This window comes from Poeciliopsis prolifica, unplaced genomic scaffold (genome assembly GCF_027474105.1).
Source record: "Poeciliopsis prolifica strain line A6 unplaced genomic scaffold, Auburn_PproV2 SCAFFOLD069, whole genome shotgun sequence".
NCBI lineage: Eukaryota > Metazoa > Chordata > Actinopteri > Cyprinodontiformes > Poeciliidae > Poeciliopsis > Poeciliopsis prolifica.
The window spans coordinates 280,939-302,500 of NW_026562444.1; the positions used below are offsets into that span (position 1 = coordinate 280,939).

Sequence of the window (21,562 nt, forward strand, 5' to 3'; positions counted from 1 at the left end):
CCCATCGGACGGTTTGAGTTCAGCTGAAAGCGCTTCCTGTTCGCTCGCTGTCCTCTGGCCTCCTGCAGAACAAACACTTTCTGTCCGACTCCACGTCTTCAGTCGTCTCACATTTCATACAACTGAAGCTCACAGGCATATTTTACATTTCCCAGATTCCTCCCTAATCAAGGACGTCTGTGGGAAATTTGTACAAGATGTTCTCTCACATGTTTTCAAGTAGAACAAAACATTTTAGGACTATTTTTAAAGCACCCCCATAATTATTGACACTGTGAGAAATGACGTCTAACAGACCTGAAGGGAGCTGCAGCTTTTCTGCAGCACAAACGAGTCCAGTTGTCAGAGGAGCTCAGACATTAAGGAATACTTTCCACACAATCACAAAGCTGTTCACATCCTGCAGCAGATCTCAATTAAAATAACAAATCTAACTAATCAAGCAATTAAAACATTTGACTTGATTAAATAAGCTGATAAAATATGAGTTAAAAACAAGAGTGAGCTCTTTCTGCCTCTTTTTGCCTTTAAATAAATCACAATTGCTGGAAGAACTCAAAGCTTCAGATCCTGCAGTTTTCCACGCTGATGGAGAGGAGAAGAAATACATTTTCCAGTTTCTGATTGTTTTTATTTGTTTGTGTTTGGATGTAAAACCAGGAGTGGAGCGTTTGTGATGAGATTCCTTCATCAGTTCTTAGTTATCATTTTTATACAATATTTACATCCAGATGTATGTCTGGCTTCTTCTGCAGCGTTATGATGCAACAGACTGCAGACGATTTGTGATTGAGCTCCACATCTGGAAGTGACTTGAATCTGATTTTTGAGGTGAAAATGTCTTTCCTCACTTTGATGGATGGAGGTGGAAACGTTTGTTTCTGTTTTCCACCTGCAGAAGTTTCACTGCACTGAGGAACAAACTGCTGATGAAATCTTCAGTTGTCCTGAAGCCGAACGCTGAAGACGGTCCTGAATGGATGAAAACACCATGAGGAGCTGAAGCTGGTTCCGACCGAGGCCTCGGACCCGTCCGTCTCCAGACTCGCTGCTTCAGAGTGAAAGAGACGTTTTGCTCGATGGAAACAAAACTTCTGACCCGTTTTACTGAGGATGAAACACTTTCCACTCTGACATGTAAATGAGATTTTCTGAATGGATCAAGCTGTAAAATGAACTGGAACCAAAACTAGATAAACGATTGGTCATCTTAATGTTTAGACTGATGACTTATCAGCCATATTAGAGCCTTTTTTAGGTTGTTTTGCAACAATTTGTGTATCTTTAACACTAATAGATGTTTTTAACAAACACATATTCTTTTAATATGATAAGAATAATGATTTTAAATCAGCCAGAAGCTGCAGTTCCACTCACATCATCCACAGCCGGCTCCCAGTGGGAGAACTGGGAGCAAAATCTAATTAAAGCACCATCAGACACCGAGGTCAATTAAAGATCTCTGTGTGAAGATCACACACGAGGGGAAAAGTCCATCAGAAGGCGTTCCCGTCATGCAAACAGGATCCCAAACCAGTTTATCAGGAGTTTCTGACTGGCCGGACCCCCTGCAGGCTGCCAGGGGCTCAGGCCCTGAAACGGATCCAGAGGGCCGCATTCCTCAGCGTCTGACTGCTCAGAGAAACATGAGGCGAACGGAACCGACGGGCTGAAACAGAAACATGTGGGACGGAATAACCAGAGAACATGGCTGTCGGTGCCAACAAAAGACGCACCATGTGGTACGGATCAGGTCCGAGAACCGAGCGGCGGGCCGGGGGGAGAACACGGAGCGCTGCTCTGCTGGAAATGTGTGTGTGTGCCTGTGCATGTGTGTGCGCGCGCGTGTGTGCATGTGTGTGTGTGCGTGTGTGTGCAACATCTTTAGTCGCAGTGATTGCAACCAGCTGTGCTGTCGACTGGTGGCCTCCCTCGTCTCCTGCAGATTCCAGTGGAAGCATTCACACACATGCACACCCACCACACACTCACACACACACACACACACACACACGCACACACACACTCTCACACACACACACATGCAGTCTGCAGGCTTGCTTCGCTACACTGAATTTATCCAGAAAATGACCCAGAAATGAAACTGAGATGTTTTCAAACTCTCTCAAAGTTAAACTTCACTGTAAAACATTTGAGCCACATTTAGTTGCATCTATCTTCTTCTCTTTAAGTAAAATAAATTTAAAGCGTTTTAGATTTTGAACCTAAATGTGAGTTTGTGAAAGATAGACTTATAGTAAGTTGTTTTGTCAAACCTGCAAGAGTTTTTAGGTTACCACTTTAAAAAAACGAAAGACGGAAAAGACAGGAGTGGGAACTATCTCCCAGAATGCTTAGCGGTGTGTTGTTGTACCCTGAGATGGGAGCGTGTTACGCTGATCTGACTCTTGAGTGTCATTACGCCAAATGTTTATTTTAAATTTGCAAAGCGTGAGGATAATGCTGTGTTTGCATGTTTTTAAGCAGAATTGGTTGAGATGTTTAATAAAACTCTTTACCAGATCAGAAATGTTCGTGCAATTTGAAACAAGAATTTTAATTATTTTGAAGTAAAAATAAATAGTTATTTTGACTTTTCCATAATAACATTTCTAGATTTTTTTCTGGGAGTTTTTCTAACATTTTTTTTCTGCATGACCCCAAAATGAGGTTTGATTTTGTTTGTAGAAGTTAAATTACTGTAAATCATGATACTTTGTTTCACATGTAAACAAGACGAGCTGAATATCTTTAACTTAGAGCATCTGGAGGCCAAAAGAAACTGAAATATGGCTTAAATGTTTTTAAACGCTGGATTTTTCTCTGTCAGTAAAGGGATAAATAAATTAGCCAAAAACTCAAGCTGTGATGCAGCAAATTAAAAAAATAAAGGACGTCTCAGGAAGTTATTCAGAGAGAAAACATTTCTATTTCCAGGCTGGAAACATTCAAACATCTGGTTCTTTTACAAGCTAGTTCTCTTTGTTCAACTTTACTAGGTACTGGTTAAAAATATTTTAAAACTAATCCTGAAATTCTAAAGTTCTGACTCATGCTCATTTCCAACAGACACACAACGTGTGTGTGTGTGTGTGTGTGGGTGTGTGTGTGTGTGTGTGTGTGGGTGTGTGTGTGTGTGTGTGTGTGTGTGTGTGTGTGTGTGTGGTGTGTGTGTGTGTGTGTGTAGCCACTCTCTTTGGTTCACCACAATCCACTTCACCAAATCTTCCAGTCCAATTTTCCCTTTTCTCAGCTACCTCTTTCCAGAAAGAGAAGAAACGAGTCCGGCTGCTGATCGGCTGGCTGTGATGAATTGATTGGATAATTTCAACCATACGGGAACATTCAAACGTCATTAAGGCAACAACATGGCATTTGTCAAAGGTTACTCTGCCTGATGCGTGCCAAACACAGAGAACAAGGCCGGCTTTGTGTTTGTTTTGCTGCGTTAAGCGTCGGGTCGCGATTGTTCATTAATCCAGGAATCCAGGAACAGGACAGTAACGAGCCGTTTGTCCTGCATGACTTTTGTTTTTCCAAACCAAAGACTGGAATTTGTTTTCAGAAAAACCAAAAAACAGGAAAAAATTGTAATAATCAGACACATTGTTGACAAAAAAGAAAGCAATTTAGTGGCACCTAGTGGCAACAATCTAGATTGCAACAAAAATAGCTTCTACTTTCTTGCACAAACTACTGGATACATGAATTTAATATTTGTCTTCCCAGTTAAATATTGCAACATTACGAACAGTTAGGGCTCTTGTGAGTATTCCTGCTGTGTCTGAACATGTTTTCCTGGATATCACGGCCCAAACTCAGCAAATTCAAATATTTCCCCCAGGGATTTTATGAAACCTTCCCTGGAACAGAACAGAGTGCCCCGTGCATCATCAGAGACAGGAAGCTGGACGATTTCTGACACATCGTACCGAACCAGGCATGCCACACGTTTCCCGTCACTTCAAAAGCCGCACTGCTTTCACTTTCTCTGCCAACATCCAGCCGGTTATCAGCGGCGTTACGCAATAGGGCTGAGCAGTTTCAGGTTGTCGGGGTGATTCCAGCAGAGAGCAGTTCAGAGAAGACATTGATCCCAGGCAGCGAAATCACTGCTGGCCATGATTGGACTCTTCTTCAGGTGGAATGATTTCCTTCATGTGTTAACCTTTAATTTATCAGGTTTTACATTTTAGAAACTGGAAATACGACTTCCTTCAATCCAGAGCCACTTAAATCACATGTTTAAAAAATGACAATAATTCATACAAGTAATAAAAAAAAATAAAAAATTGGACAAAAAGAAAAAAAATTCCAAATCAATAAAAAAAAAAGCAGCAGGTGTTTTTTCTGTGTCTGGTGGTTTTTTGGTTAAAACATGTTTGTTTTTCATTCAGTTGGTAGAAAATCCAGAAATTTTACTCCAATAAGCAAAAAAATACTTTATGATATAATTACTCAAGTATAAAGTACAGTGTAGTAAAAATACATTTTTAAAAAATGTACTCAAGTAAATGTAATTTAGAAAATGTAACTGGTAACAACCGAACTCTGGATCCAGTACAAGCAAAAGGGGAAATAATTGGTGAAGACATCTAGAGAGGAATTTATCATTATTGATAGTGATTAGTGAGATCTCTGGGTCTGGTTCTGGTATGAAGTGAACTCACATAGATCTGCCTCTGCTGGTATCGCTGGTAGAGGTTGTGCATGATGGCGCCGTCATGCAGGTCCTCCAGCGTGGCCATGTCCTCCACGCCTCTGACGCTGCTGTGGTGCATGGGCTGCACCTTCTGCCTGGTGAGGGCGTTCTGCTTGTAGGTGTAGACCTGGACCGGAGCACAGAAAACACCGGGATCAGACCGGGACAGCGACAGGAACCCTGGACCTCATTCACACCTTCAAATGTTCCCGCCAACCAACGGCAACATCCTGAAAACCTTCATCTTCTGTGTCAGAAGAGTTAAAGTGTGGATTCAGAAGGTTCACTGTGACGTCAGCTTTTATTTTGAAAGGAACATTTTGAGTTTCTTAAGGCCTGGACTCAGTTCATTTTGGAATCTTTACACCTGGTCTTCAGGTAGACTCAGCCTCTCTGGAGACCAAGATGGCGACATTTGGTGAAGGCGCCATGATGAACGGGAGTCCTGAACAGAGCCACTTTGAATGTTTCTAGAGTTATTTTTCATTTTATTCCTGGTTCTATTTGTCTGAGCTAACTTGTCCGTGAACGTCGCTCAGCTGGTTGGGTTCATATGTGGCGGGATTTACAGCAGCTAGCTCCAACGGCTAGCTCCAACGGCTAACTCCAGCAGCAAGCTCAAACGGCTAGCTTAGAACCGGTCCGAACCTCCTGATCAAATTACAGACTTTCCCTGAATTCACACCACATGATTTATATCACTGTGCCATAAACATTGTTTTCCTTTACATCGAATTAAAAACGTACAAACCAGATGCTAACCAGTGTTTTCCATACATGCTAGGCTACATGGAGGAGCGGCACTGTCTCCATGGTTACGGTTAGACAGGTACCTAAATGCGATATTTGATATTTTTATCATATTTACGTATGAAGTAAATTAACTTTAGTCTTCGTACCTTGTATAAAGAGTTTGTCACAAATCCGCTTCCAGTCATTATTACTGACAGCTGCTGTCCGTCTTTCCTTATTAAATGTTATACAATAAAATGACAAGTTTGGTTTGTCTGTTTCTGACCGCGCAGCAAGTTAAAGAATTTTAATTTATTTAAAGTGAAATTAACTAAGTAGAAGCGATACTAGGTTACAATGTTTTCAGACCAGCTTCTAAGGAGCGCTTGGTCCGTCATGGCGGAGTGGGCGGGGCTCTGGGGAGCGTGACGTCACGTGCAGAGAGTCATTAACAGGCATCTTAGGACCAGGACTTACTTTGACTCCAATGTCCCTTTATCTCATCACACATCAGGAAACAAGATCGGTACCCAAACCTGACCTCCTGCTGACTTTGCTTTTTGTTCAATTTCGGGAGCAAAATATACCAAAAAACTTACGAAATGTGTTTGACTAACAGGCAGAAGTCAAAACATTTGTCTCCTTCTGTTCACCTGTGAAGTAAAGACCTGGGATGGAGAGAGCCTCCTCGTCCCGGTGAACCTGCTCGTGTCTCGTGTTACGTTTCTCCTTCCACAGCGTGACATCTGGCAGGCAGCGAGGATGCATTTGATCCTGAGCTGCAGAAGATGACTCTGAGGCTAAACGCTGCCAGGAAAAGGATGATTCTTGTTCAGCTTTAGGAGAAAGTCTGAGTCTTTTCTAAAGTTTACAGGAAGCAGAGGAAACTATCACAGATCAGTTGTTATTATCAGACCTGACTGGACACTGATGTATCTTTTCCAGATCCCGATAAAACTCACTTTTATGACATATATACAAATTAAGTAATCAAAAAGTAAAATATATATATATATTTAATGCAGTTGTTTATTGTTTTGAGGAGAACTGAATTATTGAGTGTTTGCACAGTACAGTTTTTATAAAAAACAAAAATGATGTCATTGATCTGGACTGACCAGTCCAGTTTCCAGGTTTCAGACACACTGAAGATTTATTTTGAAAGGATCTGGCATGTTGAGAATGTCTGATGATTCAGATATGATGTAGATTTTCTGTCATAAAATCATAAAGTGGAGCTAACACCGTGAGGCGGGGCCGGCTGTGGCCCCTCTGTGACCAGCTGCGGTCCACCAGTTCAGAGCAGCGATTCCTGAAACAAGCTGGTCTCTGTCTGAGGAGTCAGTCACCTCTGACCCCCGGCCCCCACGCACACTCACACATTAACAGCAGAGAAGCCCCCCAGCATCCTGTCAGCCTTCGTTTCTCACATTCCTCCCGCTGTGACGCGTCAGCGACAAACGGTTCGTCACTGAAGTGCTTCAGAAGAAAGCGCTGCGTTCTGCACCCAGCGGCCGGCGACCAGCGCTGACTTACCAGGACATGACGGCAGCAGAAACCCAACAACAAGCCTCACTGGTTTTCATCAGGTTCATTCACACCAGGGAGAGGCTCTCACAGCAATTTTACTGACTTGTTCATGACCTTTTGTTGTGTTATTCAATCAACAAAAAGTCATGAAGTTCAACGATGTAAGAAAAGTTCAAACACAGAAATTCCTTCAAACAATCCCAAACATTCCCAATCCAGAGCAATCCCAGAATTAGAGCTCCGTCCCAGTAGGACCCCAGATTTTCACTTAATTACATTTCTATATTTAGCTCATTTATCTCTCTGGAGAGTCAACAGGGATCTGCAGCTCGACAGAAAACCTGGGAGCCGGGCGCTAAGCCCAGCAGCAGATGCTATAGGGGTAAATCTGTGGGCCACAAAGTCAGCAGGCAGGAGAGGGCAATCTGCCAATAGTTAGCATCATTAGAATGCTAACTGCCACTAGTTAGCATCCTGATGATGCTAACCGCCACCAGTAAGATTCCTGATGAAGATAACTGCAACCCTAACCATCTTAGTGATGGTTTGCATCACTAAGATGGTTTGCATCTTAGTGATGCAAACCACCTCCAGTTAGCATCATTAGAATGCTAAATGCCACCAGTTAGCATACTAATGATGCTAACCGCCACTAACTGCTAACATCACTAGGATTTGCTTTTCGATCTGTCAGGATCAACTTTTATTTTAGATGATCCAGGAAGGAATTTACAGCTACAGGAAAAAAACTAAAAAAAAAAGTTGAAAATGAGCAAAAACGACAATCTGAGTTTCTTCACTTCTAGTTAAAATGTTGAATATTTTAGCTCAAAACATTTAAACATCTAAAACAGACTTAAAACTTAAAAAAAGGAACTGAATCATTTGTTTTTGTAAGATTTTTTTTGTAAAATCTTACAAAAAACAAACTTAAGTGGTTAAATGAAATATTTGCGGAATGTCCCAGTTTTTCTCAATGTATTGATTACACGTCTGAATCTATAATCGATTATTTGCAGCTCTGATCTCCAGTCTCTTTTCAGATCCTCTGAGGAAACAGTCTGAATGCACTGAATGCTCTTTATCTCCTTAAATGTTGCAATAGTGTTCTCTATTTTGATTTTGGAACAAACTTCCATCTCCTGTCTTAAACTGCTTCAGGTGTTTTTTCCTGACAGAACCTGGAGCGTCTGATCGGTCCAGTAACGTTTAACCATCAGCTCATATTTCATGCTAATAATCAGCGTGTCAGAGCGGCAGAATGACGGGGAAACCGAGCCGCGTCTGTGTGTCAGAGGTCGGCAGGTAAGCCTCCAGCTTCTCCTTTCTGTCAGCATCAAAAGCAGCAGCTGCTGTTTGAATCACCATTCATCTGCTGCTGCTTTGTGCTGCAGCCAGCCGGAGGAGGAGCCTGTCTGCCCAAACCCTGAAACCCGAGGAAGACGAGCCGCGACTGCGAGGCCTCTGCAGGAAAACTGCAGGACAAACGTCACTTATTCACTGCTGATGTCTGAGTTTAGATGCACAAACAGCTCAGAGCCACCAGCTGCGCCTGTTACATCTGAGAAACACTGGAGTCGCTGTTTACTCTGTTTAAACACAGAAATTATTTTCTTGTCAGTTTTTCAGGTCAAACTAAAGTTTATCTAAAACATCCGGAGGTCGTCTGGTTTGGATCAAAGATAAAATCCCACAGATTTAGTTTAATGTTTAAAACATGAGGGGGAAACTGATGTTGTGTTGAATCAGCAGTTTGTTTCATTTTATTTTCATTTGCTTGCTGATTTCTTTTGTCTCTTTGCTTTTAGATGTATTTTTATTTTATGTTTGTGAGCGAATCGGGTTGTAGATGCTGGAAGCTGCAGGTTTCATCCCGACTGATCGTCCATCACGTCTAAACCTTTCCTTTATATCCAAAACATAAATGGCCGACTCTAAACATCCTTCAGCTCCTGTCTGTTTCCACAACACGGATCAAAGCCGTGAGGCAGAACCAGCCGAGCTTCAGCGGCTCTGCAGCTGATCCACGGTACCAAACGGATCCTTTCAAGACTCCGAGCTGCTGAGTCGGGATAAATGTGGGAACGACTGAAGCTTCTTATAGAAAAGAAACTTTTCTGTTTTTATAGAAACAGAAAGTTTTCTGTTGAGGTGAATCAAATGTGAACCGCAGGTCCGATGACGGGCCGAGTTCTGCTCAACGTAGATCCACTTAGAACTCGGTTCTGCTTAACGAGTCCAGTCCTACAGCAGGACGACAGCTGAAAGAGATCTGGACCCAGAACCAGAACCGGTCAGAGATCTGGACCCAGAACCCGTAAAGTTCTGTTAAAATCATTTGAAGGCAAGTCCAGTACCGGTACCGGTCCACATTCTCATGGGAGAAAGACTCACCTGCGCTAAATTCATTTTTAGCTTAAGAGAAATGCATCTAGTCACAGAGTGCCGCTGCACCGATTGCAGTTTTCGGGCCGATCCGCGGATCTTTGAAGAGCCGGACCTGCCCGTTTAGATTCTGGCTGCTATTAATTTTGTTTCTCTGAAATGTTGCTAAATATAGTGCCAGGGTCCCTGGGAATGTTTTTTATCTTTGTGCAGGTTTCTCCTTGACCCAAACCAAGCCTGCCGGTCCATCAGGTCCGCCAGAAAGAGCCGAGACGGGTTTCAGAGTTCGGTCCGATCCGGGCCGGCTGAGGTTTCTCACCTGGCCGTAGTCTGTGGCGAAGACGACGACGCCTCCAGAGCAGGAAGACACGGAGCCGGGCAGGAACTGCTCCTCCTCCCGGAGCCACACCCGATCCCCCTGGAAACAAGAAACCGATCAATCAGTCATTAAAACCAGTTCCTGCTTTAAAACCATCAGGATCTTCTGTGATGCTCCTGAGATCAGGTGTCCTGAGGAGACTGACAGCACCTGCGGTTGCCATGGCGTTACCATGGCGTTACCATGGCGCCGACCTTTAACCAGGATGGCTTTCCAGGCAGCGTTGGGTTTCAGACCTGAAAACCTCAGCAGGATTTAATGTTCGGGTCAAACTGGAGAAACCCGGGTGGTTCCGTCCGAGTTTCTCCTTCTGCTCCTTCAGAAGGAGAAACCTGGACGGAACCATCCGGGTTTCTCCTTCTCCTCCTTCGCAGTTAAAGGAGCAGAAGGAGGAGAAGGAGGAGCAGAAGGAGGAGAAGGAGGAGCAGAAGGAGGAGAAGGAGCAGAAGGAGCAGAAGGAGCAGAAGGAGCAGAAGGAGGAGCAGAAGGAGGAGAAGGAGGAGCAGGAGGAGGAGAAGGAGCAGAAGGAGGAGAAGGAGGAGAAGGAGGAGCAGAAGGAGGAGAAGGAGGAGCAGGAGGAGAAGAAGGAGCAGAAGGAGGAGCTCCGTCTGATCGACAGCTTCGCCCGGCTGCTTTCATTCAGGACAAACGGATGTTTTCCAGTTAAATATTGACGATGGACCCCTGCTGAGCGGCGAGGCCACACGCTCTGCTGACGCTCATGGGAAAGCGGGAGTCTTTGGATGAGCCTCCCGCCTCTCTCTGAGCCTCCAAAACGAAACGACCTTTGACCCCACGGCCCCCAGAGGCACCTGGCAGGAGGGAGGCCAGCAGATGAATGTAAAGCTCAGGTTTGCGGGTTCAGCAGCAGATCAGAGGCCCCGGGTCCCCAGGGGGGCCTGGGGCCCCAGAGGCCCCGCTCTCCTCTCTGACTGAACGTTAAGACAAAATTAATCCATTTGCAGAATTTAAAAAGCTGCTGTACCAAAAAGCCGACAGACTATCATTCACTACCTTTCAGAATAAATATAAAATCACTAAAAAACGAATCCTCTTTGTGTCGGCCATTTTGTAACCAAACAGAACCTTCTCCATCCATGGAGACGGTACACAGACCCAGAACAAATCAATCTTATTTCAGCAACAAAGAGTTTCAAAAAATCCTAAAAACATCATAAATTCACCAAATGTAAGAAACATTTTATCAGGAAAAATAAAATATATTAATAATTCATTGATTATGAGTCTGAAGCAGCTTCAACCAGCTGGTTTAAGGAAATCAATGTTTCTGCTGTTTTGCAGTTTTCTGGAAGTTTATTCCAGATTTGTGGTGCCTAGCAGCTGAATGCTGCTTCTTCAGAACCAGAACCTGAGAGGTCCAGGAGGCTGACGGTCTTTCAGTTCAGACATTTATAAACTAACAACCGAAGCTTAAAGAGAAATTCACCAGGTTCATAATCCCGCGATGTGATTGGTCAGAAATGTGGACATCGACGTGAACGTTTCCCATCATCCTCTCCGGGTTTTCTATCCGCAGGCATCAGAACCTTTCAGGCGTTTATCCGACGCGGTTTGGACGTTTGTATGTTTTTACATCTCGTTAAAGCTCAACCTGACGGCTGCGGTTTGAACTCTGTGCACAAACAAATATTTGCATAACTCAATAAAATAAAGCAGCGTAGGAATAGAAAGTGAAATCAGATGTGTCCATGGCGACATACAGCAGGTAGACGGGCTTCTGCAAGCTGCTGGGTCACTGGGTGTTCTGGGTGTTCATAGATATTCCCTTCGGCTTCATATTTTTACAATAACAATAATGTGGATGCAGATCTGAGAGAAAGTTTTCCCCTCTGAACTATTGGGCCTCTGACAGCCTAACGAAGGGAAGTGAGACGATCTGATCCGTCTTGCTGCGTCTGTCGCTGCAGCATCACACAGGCTGAAAAGTTTCCATGTCTGGTCAGAAGTTCCTGCTGGACAATCGGTTTGATTTCATCTGATCAGAACCGTTTCTGGACCAACCTGTTAGAGGCAAAGCTCTCCATGAAATGTATTCGTTTATTTTACAGTTTGTACGTTTAGCAGCAGGTCGTTAGTTTGGACTGAAGTCAAAGGAAAGTTAAAGTAAAGCCTCCACATGGAGTCATATTTGAAAAGGACAACAAAAAGAAAGTCATGATGTTGACAAAGGTTGATGGCTGTTTAATGATCCATAAAGGAGCCAAACAAAGGAAGGAGCACAGAGTGCGGCCGGCGCTGTTTACCAGCAGAAACATTCCTGATGTGCAGCGGCGCAGGAATCCGCTGCGACCAGAGGGAAGGCCTCAGCGTCCCTCCGCCCCGCAGCAACACGCGCTCTTCACCGTACCCACCCATTGTGCCCCCTCTCCTAATCCACCCGGCCCTCCCTCTCTTCTTCTTCTGCACTTTAATCCAGCAGGAGACTCTCTAAACACAAACGTCTCCCTCCCTCATTCATCAGCGCTGACGGCCTGAACTCACATCAAAGTCCCAGTTTGGAGTTAATGATGGACTAAAGACAAAAAAAGCCCAGCTGCTCATCCCGTTAATGGATAAAAATCCCAGTTAAGGACGAGAAATCAGCCCAGAGAGAAAACCGTCAACATTTCTGCTGCAGAGTAAAACCCAGAACAAACTGAAACCAAACAGACTGAAACGTGACCCGAACGGGGAAACGGCTTTCCCATGATGCTTTAAACGCTGCATGCTCAAACAGATGAGACTGGATCATCCTGACTGGATCCAGTCTGGATGGATCCAGTCTGACTGGATCCATCCAGACTGGATCACCCAGACTGGATCATTCAGACTGGATCCATCCTGACTGGATCATCCAGACTGGATCATCCAGACTGGGTCCGGTGTGAACACTCAGAACCAGCGGACGACGGTTCGGTTCTGATCGTCTTCATGCTGTTGGCAGAACAAGCAGAGCAGTGAACTCGGTCGGTCTGCTTTCCGTCTGAACCAGGCAGGCTGGATGCCTGAAATAAAATACCAATAAATCTGTTGGAAATGGAAATAAATCTAAACAAAAAGACAGTTTAATGCACCTTCTATAAAAAATAAACTTTGTAGAGATCAGCAAAAACGTTGAGCTGATTGTTTGACAGCAACATGAAACCGGAGCCTTAATGGAGGAAACGTCAACACCAGCATAAGAAGTGTGTAAACAGACTGGGAGCTGTGGACCCGACCCAGCAGCTGCAGCACAGCAGACCCCAGAGAGTCACCCTGCAGCAGAACGGCTCAGGCTGCAGCACAAAACGCTGCAGAGGCCGAGGAGTCAGGCTGCTGGGAGCACCATCAGGAACAGCAGGTCGGTTCTGTTCAACGGGTCAGCAAGACAGCATGGTTCTAATCTCCTCTGTCCTGACACCAAATCACCTACATGCAGCCCGCCGCCCCGCGGGCCGAGGAGGCGACCCGCCGCCCCGCGGGCCGAGGAGGCGACCGCCGCCCGCGGGCCGAGGAGGCGACCCGCCGCCCCGCGGGCCGAGGAGGCGACCCGCCGCCCCGCGGGCCGAGGAGGCGACCCGCCGCCCCGCGGGCCGAGGAGGCGACCCGCCGCCCCGCGGGCCGAGGAGGCGACCCGCCGCCCTGCAGAACCTCCACATGTGTGGCTGAGCGCCCAGGAGGGGCGTTGGAACGCCATCGGGGTCGGGAATGAGCAGCTGTCCTGTCTGAGTCTCCACTTCCTCTCCTGCAACAGACGGAGCCTTGTGCTCGGCCACAGGCGTCCTTTCTGTCGCGGAGACACTGGACGACTTTTTCCTTTTTTCTGAGCGCTGAAGCTGCACATCGCCATGGCGACTCGTTCTCTGACTCCTGGTTCTGGACCGACCCTCGGCGCTGAAGGTCACTGCTGAAACCGGCCTGACAGGTTGAGGGGTCCAGCTGTTTCCTAGTTACAATCAGAGCCCTGAGTTCCTGCCTCTGACCTTTGACCTTGTCTGAACCGGCTCTGATGGAGAACAGGAATGACTCCAACAGCTGCGGTCCAAAAACACCCGGCTGGCGGGTCAGAACCACAGACTAAACATTTATGGAGCTAAAGCAATAAACATGAAAGGAAAACTTTTAGTTCATAAAAGAAAAAAAACTGAAAACTTCCTTAAACTCCGACTTTTATTCCTTTATTCTCCGTTTTATCTTTTGTTTTTCAATCGTTCTTAGTTTAATTTAATGCATTTTAACATGTTTTATAAATAAATGTTGCTTTATTATAAATGCTAGCTCAACTAATGTTTCCGATTAGAGCTTATTGTTAGCATAACTTTTTAGTGATGCTAACATAACACCCCTGATAAGCATCCTTCTTTACTCTGATACCCATAAATAAAACCCAGAGGGGCAATGGGAGGAGTTCAGCCATGACAAAACTCTATTTTGTTCAGTCAGTCGCTGTAAAACCGTCCATCCATTCAGTCAACACTCCCCAGTCTGAACATGAACCTGTGGTCTGACTTCAGAGCCATTTTCTTTTCTTCATCATTTTTCCTCTCAGGTGACGAACAAACGAAACGTTCAAAGGCAAACAGGCGTTTCCAGCAGATTTGACGTTTCTGCTGCTTTTCTTTGACTCGTTCCGCCTGCAGCGTTTTCCTCTGCATGTCAGCTTTGTTTTGTTTTCCTCAGATAAGAGCCGGATCAATCATCAGGCCACATTAATTATTAACTACCACGTTTTACAGCCCAGGTTAAAAGTGAGCAACGGTCTCGCCTCACCTGCTCTCCTCCTGCATCCTTTGAATTCGGAAAGAAAAACCAGAGAAACTTTTCAAAAAAACTGCAACATAGTTCAAAAGTATTTTCATTTTTCTCAGAGGAAATTAAATTATTTTCATCATAAATTAATCCTTGAAGAGATTTTGAAGGTTTTGCAAAAGAGAAGAGAAATTATCTTTGAACAAGGAAAGTCCATGACCCTCCACCTGCTGCACCGACCAATCACTGAGCTCCGGCTTTGGAGGGAGCCAATCAGAAGGAGTTATTTGGATTTGAAAGTCTGGAAATGTTTCACAATGTAAGCAAATAAAGATATTAGCTGGATTAAAGTGAAACTCATGATGTGATCAGATGTTTCCATGGTGTTTCCAGACGTGGAGAAGCATAAAAATATGAAGCATAAAATCGTTTCACATGCAGAAAACATGTATTTATATCCAGATTATAAAACCGAAGGTCGCGTTGAGTCGGCCAACACAAATGACTTCAAACCGCAAGTTTACATCAAGATATAAAAGGACATTTTTTTCCAATTGCCTTTAAACATTTTTTCTGTTATTATTCTGGGATTTAGCAAATCGAATATTTGACCTAAAATAGAAACATTTATTCTGACTCATCTGGATATTTCATATTGTTTATGTAATCGTCTGGTTTTTACTGTAACAGTATCAAACATCCAGAAGCTGAAATAATTTGGATGTTTGAAAACGTCATGAAAGGAAATAACAGAATAAAAGTTAAGAATTTCCAAAGGATCAAACTCAATTTTTCGCTTTATTACGAGGAAAATGTTGACTTGATCTGTCAAAATAAGAGCTGCATTTGATCATGGAGTTTCCACAGTTTAATGGATCCTAATTAGATGCTGAGGCGCCAAATCAAACCATTAGCGAAGCCTCGGAGTCATGTTGGCTGTCAGGAACATTTCTGCTGCATCTGAAACGCATGAGGAGGATTTATAGCTGCAGCTTCCTAAAGGAGAAGAAACGGGGCGAATCACTTTGGATCCGTCTGTGAGAAACACTAAAACCAAAACTCCGATGAGAAACACGCCTGTTCGTCAGCATGTGTGTGGCATCGGCTCCGTCCAGCTCAAACATTTCTGCCTTTATCCAGCAGAACTTGTTTTATTAAAACACGCAGAGATCGCCGCAGACACAGAAACTACCGCTGATCCCGGATCAACGAGAGTTTGGAGATGTTTTATTAAAAAGCTTTTTGCTTGGAAGCAGACATTAAACTTGTAAATCCTCCGTTGGCGTTCCCAGCGCAGGTTGTGTTTACAGGGATGAGATCCGCATTGTGTGGAGGGAGCGGCAGGGAAAGAACCCAAATCACAGAGGCCGCGCACACATGACCCGGATCAACAGAGACTCCAGAACCGGCCAATCAGCCGCTGACTGAACCGCTTTTAAAACCAGAATTATTGCTTTTTTATGGGCTGCAATAATTTGACTGCAGTCCACGTAAGAAGCCGTTTAATGAGGCCTTCATGGAGGAACTGCACACATGCAGCTGCTTACATGTTCCTGCTGACTGCAAACTTCAGCAGCTTTATCTGAATGACGCAGCACAGCGGCATGCCCTCACTATTAAAACTTAAAACGGAGGGAAACTTGTGATTAAGCAGTTTACATTTACAATTCATAAAGCCAGGATTATAAAGAATGAAAAGGATTTCTGTGAAGGAACTAATGGTGGTAATTGGGGGTTTTACTGAGGCAGCAGCAAATAGAACAAGTAGGAATGATGTGAAGAAGGATAATTTAGAGATTAAAACCAAAATGGAAAACTCTGGATTTACACTACATGCTGCAGTCCAGGTGTCAGCAGCGCAGCGCCCCCTGTTCAATCAGCTGAACATGTCGGTTTCTGATGAACCGTGTTACCACGTGTTCTGGGCCGATTGTCCAAAACAATTTGAGGTGGAAAACTTTCCACAAGACTCTTTGATTCACATTAAAGGGCTGAACTGAGGAGAAATCCGGCAAGTACAAACAGCTTCCATGAAAACGTCGTTTGGACCTAAACAAAAGGTAATTTTTCCAGAAACCCCCATCCAGACGTTTCCAGCTGCAGCGACCGCAGGATCTACTTTTAAACAAGCCTTTCACTTATTTGCCTCTGTGCCTTTTCTACCGCAGATCAACGTCACGGTGAGCTCAGATGCTCTGCGGTTGGGACGCATTCAGAGTCCGGCTCCACTGGGAGACGGCTGCAGTCGCTCTGCAGAGTTCAAACCAGGAGAGTTCGTCTTGTTCCAGCTGATTTCACAGCAGCAGGACAAGCAGAGGCTCGAGTTACAGGACGCTTCCTGATTTCTGCAGAGAAACTGGGGAATCAGATCCTGACACACAACAGAGCAGAAAAATTAAATCCGTCCAAAGCAATCGTTTATCTGAGCTCAGTCAGGAATCTTCGTGTTTCTGAATTTTTTCTTCATCCAAACCCAGATTTCTGCAGACCACAGTGAACCGAATTCACACGGTTTCAGTCCTAAAACTGCTTTACTTTGTGCAACAGAAAAAAGTTTGTAACTTAAGAAGCTTTGGGAGCAGAAAGGACATAATTTCTGTTTCACATCCAATACTTTTAAAGCAAAGATTTTTAAAAAAATGCAAAAAAAAAAACAAATGCAACTCTAACATCAAAACCAGATCTGCTGATGATTTTAAATAACTGATTTTTGAGAACAAAGAAAAATTTCCCAATGAAGTTCTGTCAGGATTTTACAGGAAATGAAAAACACAACTGAACACGAGTTCTGACATCCAGACGACATCCAGACGTTTCCTCTGGGATGAGGAGAAACGGGCATCTTCAGCCTGGATGTCAACAAATCTGCAGAAATCTGTGATTTTAGAAAAAAAAACTAACATTCTGAGAATAATCTCAGACAATTTTGAGAAAAACGATAAGTTTATTCAAAAATCCAAAAAAAATTTGTATTTTAGTGAAATTTCTTTTTAGAAATTTTCTGATATTTGTTGATATTTTCAGCTTTTCAAACTCAAAAACAAAAATGTATCTTTAAAAATATATTTTTAGGCAAAAATGAACTCTTCTTGTTTTTCCTATTCAGGCCAGCTCAGCCTCTTCCTGCATCAATCCTTATTTAAAATTGCCCTGAAGTTTTTTCCCAGCTTCCTTTGCAGCGGCTGGCCTCCATGTTTGACAGCAGAGCCTTTCAGGAATCTGACATTCAATACGTCTCTCTGCAAACTGCAGGTTTGTGTCACGTTTTCCCAGCAGAACGTCCTGAAAAGATTTTCCTGCAGAGCTAATCCCTGAGAGCTGCTCATGGAGAACGCATCCAGGTCTGAACACGTCTGCAGGTTTCTGGACGGGTTTTCAGATCCGATGATGAAACCTGTTTGACTTCCCCGTAACGCCGACGCTTCGGAAAACCTAATGGATAAAGAGTCAAACTTTGGTCAATCAGTGTGAGCCAACAGGACACTTGGACATGTCCATTGGTCCAATGAGGACGGATGAAGAGCTGGACTCTGAAGATGAACAGATTTTATTTTTCAGGAAAAGGAAGAGCTGAGCAGAGAAGTGAATAATTCACTAGAAACGCTGGAAACGTTTCGAGATGCTTCACCTTTACTTCCTCCAAAACACCAAAGCTTTGCAGGGAGGAACTTGTGGATTAATAACATATTAATCTATGAGGTCCAACGTGTTTTTAAAATTCAATACTTTTCCAAACTTTGAGTTCTTGAGGTTTTCCAAACCAAATTCCAGAGAATAAATCAAAAGATCGCTCAGAAAAAGATGAAGGGATCTGATTTCATTTCCTGTTTGTTTTTAGTTTTCTCTTGAAAGACAAAACTATTTGTATTTTTATTATTATTATTATTGCAGCTCTGACTGTTCTGGTCGTTTTCAGACAAATAAAAGTCGTTAGAAAAAGTGGAAACGTCTCGTTTTGCGTCGTCCTCCGGTTGTCCTGAACCTCCTGATGAGCCGTCCCATTAGTACGCTCCGGTAACGCGCCCCCGACTCATGCATTCACTCCAAACCGCCCTGAATTACCCATCATGCACTTCAGGCGGCCGGCTCCTTCTGTCTCTGATAATGTGAAAAACATTTTCCTGCTTGGTGACATTCAGGCTCAGCAAACATCCATCCTGACTGAATGTGGGACAGATTAGCACAAACCAAACTGTAATTACTGTCTGAAGAGGAAGAAACAAACAAGCAGAGTGAAAAATGTGCAGAGAAAGCCTGCAGAGACGAGCTGTTTGGGGTCGCATGTGGAAATCTGGGAACGCAGCATTCCCAGATTTCCCGCTGAATATCTGACGGAGGTGGGCGAGTTGGAGCTGATGGAGGAAACAGCTGCTTGATTTGAAAAGTTCGGCTTCCAGAGAGCCGGAGCCAAACGTGAAAAACAGAAGAGTTGCTGTTCAACTCTTCACTCAGGAGTCACATATTTACAGCCGACGTGTCAAACTCAGACGTCGTTTATTAAGAACACTAAATAAAGTCGATTCAGAGGATGTGGGAGGAAATGCAGGTTGTGTTGTTGAAGTAGCAGCAAAATGGTGGAACTTTGTGCCAAACCATCAAATCTGCATCAGTCCTGAAACGTTTAGCTGCTGCTGCAAACACGAACGGAAGAACTGTTCCTGTCACAGATCATTTGATCAAATGCCAGCGGGAACGCAGAGATGAGCACTCCACACCAAACTGATGCAACAATGGCTGCTGGTAGCAACACGCCAGGCTGAAGATCCGGCTGGTTTCACCAGCAGAGCTCAGTGGAGATGCAGGGCATGGAGAACACTACGGTCATATAACCACACTAGTACGGCAAGCTGTTTGCATATTCATTTAGTAGCACAAACAATTTGAGGCAAACAGATTTTTAAACCTGATGGCATGAAGACATCAGACGTAACGAGGTAAATGATGAGGTTTGCTCGCAGCGTTTCGCTCTCAGTGGATCATTTTAAAATCTCAGCCAGGATCCGTTTCCTGTCGATGTTTTTCCTCATGCGGCTCTCAGGCAGCGCGGCCACCTGGACACTTTGACCTTTCGCCTCTCAGCAGAAATCTCCTGATTTTCTTTGAATCGCCTCGTTACTCGCTGCCAGCACCTGGATGCTGGCGCTGCTACAGACGATGCTTTGGGTTTCCTGTTTCAATGCAGCCACATGAAACAACAAAGGGCAAAAAAACGGCTAAATGTTCAAACCTGAACATAAACACACTTATCCTGTTCATGCTAAAGAGCTGAACTGGTTCAAAAGCGACGGCCTTTGAAAGCTAACAGCTTTGAAGTGAAGAATTTCCCGCTTGCTTTTCCTGTCTGGAGGCAAAGTTTCAGATTATCTTCCTGATCTGAACTGGAGGATTTTTATGCCAGCTGTGACTCCAGCTGACAGCAGGAGAGCTGAAACCAACCGCCAAGGTTTCTAATGTTCTCAGGCAGAAACGGCCCTGCATGCCAGCAACCAAAAACAACTTTAGCCCAGAAACAACCAGCAGATGTTTCTGGATGAGTCGGGCCGTTTTGGGCTTCTTTTGGGTTTGCAGAACAAAGTGAGTGGGAACGCCACAAACCCAGGCTGTAATCTCCGCTCCGCTTGCAGGGCAGATCCCTGTTTTTGTTCCCATTGATGCAAACATGCAGCAGCCACAGAAACGCAGCAAACAGTTTTTCTCCCCGTTCTGTCAATGGATCCCTTCACTCTTTCATGCCGATTGTTTCCATGCAGAAAGCTCCCATTAATCTAGTTGTTTATGGCGTTTTTATTTTGTGTTGGTTAGCAGAGCGAGAGAGGAAGCTGCTGCGCTCTGATTTCAGATTTATGCTTGATTCGACCTTCACGTCTAAAATGATTCCACAGAAAGACGACATGAACGCTGTGAGTGGGAGCAGCTATTCTGGGCCGGCCTTCATCCTCTGCTTGATGCTTTTCCAACTCCTGGACAGAAATGGGACTTTCCTCTGATTCACCGCTAGAAAAACTGAGCTGGGCTGGAAATGCACAACCAAAATGTCAAAAAGTAGAAAACAGAACGTCAACAGAAAGAAAAGCTGAGCGGGATTTACAGCCAGCTGGAAACAGAAATCAGGTTTCCTCCCAGAGCTGCAGAACCAAAACCCAGAGTTTGATGATCAGATGATCGATCAGATTATCGATCTGCTTGGAGCAAGCATGAGGCAACAGTAGGCAGGAAAGACTGCTGCTTAACAGGCAGAAACCAAACAAAACACCAACAGATCCTTTAAATGGAGGAACACGTCGCCCCTCCCCCACCTGCTGCTTCACATGGAGTGTGAACGAAACAAACATCCCAACTAATTCAAGTTGAGAAAAAACATTTCTGGTTTAATTTAATTAACATTTTAATTCAACTGGAGTCAAAATGTAAACAGACAAAATAAAAATGTTCTGGTTTATTTTGTTAACAGTGGAGATAAAAAAGTTTAATAATTCACTGAGAGGTTATAATAAATAGGATTATTATAACTAATAAAAAACTATTTTTGATTCTTCCAGCTGCAGCATGATGAGTTTTTGTTTTTCTGTTTAGAATAAAACATGATGAAGTTGTTTATCATTCTGTGGTTTATGCGGCACTGAGAGTCTCACAGGAAAAGATTATTGTGAAGGTGGTCCAGCATTAAATCTCCTCACACGTCATTCCCAAAGTTAATTTCAGTTTTCCAAGAAGTTCAGCCCACAAAGCGGCTCAGCAGATAAACAGCAGGACGACCGAACCGCCGATACTGAACTTCACTGCAACTTCACTGCAACTTCACTGCAACTTCACTGCACCGTCGCATTTCATCCTCGCAGAACCGTCAGATTATACTTTCCAGATCTGCTGAAGCCGGACCGGATTGGATTGGCTCCCAGCCGGATCCGGATCGGCTCACTGCCGGATCCGGATTGGCTCCCTGCCGGATCCGGATCTGCTCACTGCTGGGAGTTTTATTCATTATTTCTGCCTGAAGAGTGAAAAACGAGGTGACGTGACGTAAACATTACATTTGTGAAGAAAGTATTGAAACGCATTTTCATCAGCTGCTCTTCCAAGAAAATCAAACTCATGTGAGATGAGTT

General features: G+C 44.2%; 1 protein-coding gene across 1 annotated transcript in view; it reads right to left on the minus strand.

Moving 5' to 3' along the window:
- LOC129351693 (unconventional myosin-X-like) overlaps nt 1–21,562 on the minus strand; it is a 90,041-nt gene that overhangs the window by 49,178 nt on the left and 19,301 nt on the right. The window contains 2 exon segments of the mRNA XM_055020626.1: nt 4,671–4,829; nt 9,669–9,767. Of these exon segments, the coding sequence (XP_054876601.1) occupies nt 4,671–4,829; nt 9,669–9,767 (258 nt within the window).